This window comes from Vigna unguiculata, chromosome 7 (genome assembly GCF_037176805.1).
Source record: "Vigna unguiculata cultivar grain cowpea cultivar isolate G323 ecotype 2 chromosome 7, ASM3717680v1, whole genome shotgun sequence".
Classification (NCBI taxonomy): Eukaryota; Viridiplantae; Streptophyta; class Magnoliopsida; order Fabales; family Fabaceae; genus Vigna; species Vigna unguiculata.
Window position 1 is genome coordinate 30,572,315 of NC_140798.1, and position 4,623 is coordinate 30,576,937.

A 4,623-nucleotide genomic window follows, 5' to 3' on the forward strand; every position below is an offset into this window, starting at 1 on the left:
TAATAATAGTTTTATTATTGTAACTAGCATAAACACAGGCGCTCTCGCGCATGTGTATATGCATTTTTTAAATATGCGTGATATTATATCAGTATGTGATAATATTGCAATGTTATTAAGTAAATATATAAACTAAAATTAAAGTGAAATATATCATAACATATGACAGAATAATCATTGATAAATAAAGAAAAAAGGGAAGAAGGAGAGATAGCTGATTTTATAAAAAACTTGTAAAAGTAACGGTCAATTTTTAAAAATTTAATAAATTATTATATTTAAAGGGTAAAATTGGTATTTTGAAATGTAGACACAAAAAGGGGAATTCCTTTATATATTGTTATAGATTATTGTTTATTTATGATAACTAATATATAACTATTTTTTTCAAATTATATAATTGGAATTTTTTATATTTTAACTTGTACTTAATACTAAGAAATAAACAAATAAATAAATGAAAGGTAAAAGAGAAAAGAAAAGAAAAACTCAATAATGAAATCATGAATGTTTGTGGAGTAATGATTTCTACCCAACGTAAAAGATATTATTATTTATAATAATAACTAGAGTTGTCTTTTTCATACTAAGCAAGTGTTTGATAAATAATTTCCTTTGTATGTTACAGGTGGCTCCGTTTTTGTTTGCAGCATTTGAGACTGTTCCATACGTGGCCCAAATCTCATACATAGGTGTAGAAGGTTTCTTTTTCTCCTACTACACTCATAATCATCAACTTCTAGCTATGTACTCCAACTCATCATCAATTTCAGTTGCCTCCAACAAAATCTTCATTCAACCTGTGAATCCTGAAACTGGAGAGCTTTATGGTGAACCCACAACCATGCTATCTAACCCCTTTATCAATGCAACTTGGATTGGAGAAGCACTTAATGTCTCAACTGGGTTTTACTCATTTGGACCCAACTGGGCCAATTCTGAACCTTTGTTCCTCACTTCAGCCAGAATCATGAGAAGAGGACTCATCTCTCTTGGCTTCTCTGCAACGCCAATAACTCATTCTGTTACTCGCATTGACCAACAACATGGCACAACCTCCTATTTAGCTACCAAAGATGGAAAAGTTGTTGTGCCAGGGATTCAACTTACCCATTTCCTCATTTCTAATGATACAGTTTCGTTTCAATCACTGAATGCAAATGGTGATCCCACAGTTAATAGGGGCACTGTCTCATGCAAGGATGAAGCTGCTGCTTCTAGTTTCAACATTAGAGATATTGCATATGCAATTCACTGCTACACCATCGATATAATGGGAATAGAATCGGTACGTTTTTACACTTGTACATGTTTATTGAACCACATATGCAAGAAACTAATTTCAAATGGAGGTATACAGTGTAGACTTTGTAATCTGTTTTGAATGACACTGGAACGTTCATATCTGATTTAAAAATGTTCAAATAATGAAACGTTCTTTGATTCTTTCGTTTAATCACATTTCAGGTGTATGTGTTGGGTGTCCCAGAAGAAGGATATGCGAGCATTGATCGGAATTACAAGGAAAAGGGATTGATGGTGTTTGTGGCAACAATGGTCACTATATTTATTGCTTTCTTCAGTTTTCTATTCGTAAACTGCAGAGCCTTTAGGCGAGAAATGCATTTGTGTGCCTCACTCATCAAACAGTGTGAAGCCACCCAACAAGCCGAGAAAAAGAATATGAACAAGAGCACCGCTTTTGCGAGTGCCAGCCATGATGTTCGTGCTTCTCTCGCAGGCATCACCGGTTTGATAGAGATATCTGCAGAGTTGGTTGCCCCCGGTTCAGAATTGGAGACCAATCTCAAACAAATGAATGGTTGTACCCAAGACTTACTAGGTATGTAACCCTAACAAATCAAATTCGGTCCGAGGAGTATCACGTTGACTAGAAATAAACTTTAAATGTAATTTAACCCTATAAAATCGGTTTAATGAATGAGATTTTACAACTTTTTACATACTTTAGATTGGTCTTGTTTAAATCTTACCTTACAAACCTGTTATGATGTCATAATTGAATGATAGGTGATTGGTGTTGGACATCCATGATGAATTCGTAAGGAATAGATATAGTAGTAGTCTTGTTAATTGTGTTTAGCAAACTAATGTTGTGATTGTTTACTCTTTATACTGTATTAGGACTGTTGAATTCTATACTAGACACAAGCAAAATAGAGGCAGGAAAAATGCAACTTGAAGAAGAGGAGTTTGATCTGTTTCATCTCTTGGAAGATGTAGTTGACTTTTACCATCCTGTGGCTGCGAAGAAAGGTGTAGATCTGGTGTTGGACCCTTGTAACGGTTCTGTAGTGGGATATTCACGCGTGAAAGGTGATAGGGGCAAACTGAAACAAGTTCTGTGTAATTTACTGAGCAATGCTGTGAAATTTACTGATGAGGGACACATAGCGGTACGCGCATGGACTCGGAAGCCAAAACTACTGCAGAACTCAACAGTCACTTTTAACCAATTTGGTTTCAAGCAATATTTATCATGTTTATTTGGTAACAAAACTGAAGCACGTAGTGACGTGGAATCCACGCGTTCAATCCAAGAAGATCCTCATTCTATGGATTTTATATTTGAAGTGGATGACACAGGAAAAGGAATTCCTAAAGAGAATTACAAGTCTGTTTTCGAGAATTACGTCCAAATAAAAGATACTGCTCTTGGCCAAGGGGGAACTGGCTTGGGACTTGGGATTGTGCAGTCGCTGGTAAGTACTATCGGTTTTATTTTATTTTTTTATCGACAAATGTTAATTGTTAGTATCATTGTGCCACATAGTGATTGTTTTAAAGGTTATATCAAAGATTAGGTGTGTGATTGATTGGTTTTATGAAAGTTTTACATTGAAAATGCCTGCTTGTTAAACTCTTCTCTCCACTAAAAAAAATTGTTTATGATTTTCTTTAGGTGCGTTTGATGCATGGAGATATTGAGATTGTGGAGAAGGATACTGGTGAAAGAGGGACATGCTTCAAGTTCAATGTGCTTCTCACTGTATGTGAGAATGAGGCAGTGTCAGATGGTAGCAGAAGGGAGGGTATTGGTTGTGGATCAGGAGATAGAATAATACAAGTTCAGGAGCAAACTATGAACGCTTCATGTTCTGGTTCTTCTAGAATTTGTTCCATGAGTCCTAAGTTACGAATCTGCAGCTCTAGTCCTAAGCCCGAGGCTTCCCTTGTGGTTCTTTTGATTGTTGACGAAGAGCGCCAAAGGACTTCACAAATGTTCATGGAGAGATTAGGGATAAAAGTGAAAGTTGTGAACACAGGGAAAGGTCTGTTTTATACTCTCAGGAAGATCAAGCTTAAGGCTAAGCATTCTAGTGCCCAAAATTCTCCAGGGTCTTCAGATTTGAGTTATTGGTCTACATCTCATAGTTCTCTCGACATAGCCACAAGAGTTTCTTTGAGTTCTATGGATGGAACTGAGCACATGCCTTTAGTTTTCAAGAAAACTGATGTGGGAGCTTCTCCTGGCTTCATTCTTGTTGTGATTGATGCAAATGCAGGACCATTTTCTGAGCTTTACACGATTGTGTCCAACTTCAAGAAAGACCTTCGCAACCCTTGTAAGGTTGTGTGGCTGGATAAGCCTTTTATGCGTAGAATCAACTTCAAGGCGCTTAATCAAGATGACATCGTGACATCGAAACCATTTCATGGTACTCGTTTGTTCCAAACCATAAAGCTCCTTCCTGAATTTGGTGGTTCATGGCAGAGCAATTCTAGTAGAGCAAAGAGGGAAATGAGTAATGAGAGAGCTACATTGAAGACTTACAAGGATCCAGGTTTGTCAAAATACACGTCTCCTCTGCTGGACACATCACAAGTGTGTTCTTCAACTGATGAAAGTACATTCCAAACTGGTGAACAAATTTTGAAGGGAAAAAGACCGTCCAAGGCAAAAATAACTCTTGTTCATCAAGGAGAAACACAAGAGATTGGAAACTCATCAGGGTCTCACAAACCCTTGAGGGGTAAGAAGTTTTTGGTTGCTGATGACAGTGCAATTTTGCGCAATATAGCTTCTGCTACTCTGATTTCTCTTGGTGCAACCGTGGAGCAATGTGAGAATGGTGAACAAGCTGTGAGGCTAGTTGATGAGGGTCTACCTCGGGAGTTTCCTAATCCTCCTTATGATTACATCTTAATGGATTGTCAGGTAATCACCATGCACTATGGTTTCTTCTATCTATGATTTGATTTTGTTGGAACAGCTTGAAATAATGATCATTATTTTATGACTGATAACTTTTAATGAGCATAATTGATTCAACAGATGCCAATAATGGACGGGCTTGAGGCAACAAAGTGGATACGAAAGATAGAGAAAGGTTATGGTGTTCGCATTCCTATCATTGCATTGACTGCTGGAACAGAAAGAATAACGATAGAGAGTGGAATGGACTATCACATGGATAAACCTATTAACAGAGAGGATTTACTTAAAGCCATCACATATATAAATGGTAAAATGTGACACAATGTACGTGTATATGGTTCTTTTGATTATATTTATGGTATGTATATATATTGAAGAATAAGAAACTGAAATTTAACTGATGTAACCGAAGGAGTTGAAATTTAACTATCCAGTTTGTGCAG

The 4,623-nt window shown here is 36.7% G+C and overlaps 1 protein-coding gene across 1 annotated transcript; it reads left to right on the forward strand.

Moving 5' to 3' along the window:
- The first annotated feature begins 657 nt into the window (after positions 1-657).
- Positions 658-4,623, forward strand: CKI1 (Signal transduction histidine kinase). The gene is made up of 5 exons (XM_028080482.2): positions 658-1,288; positions 1,468-1,843; positions 2,146-2,723; positions 2,924-4,180; positions 4,298-4,623. Exons 1-5 carry the CDS (start codon positions 746-748, stop codon positions 4,496-4,498), a joined length of 2,955 nt encoding a protein of 984 aa, XP_027936283.2. The 5' UTR covers positions 658-745; the 3' UTR covers positions 4,499-4,623.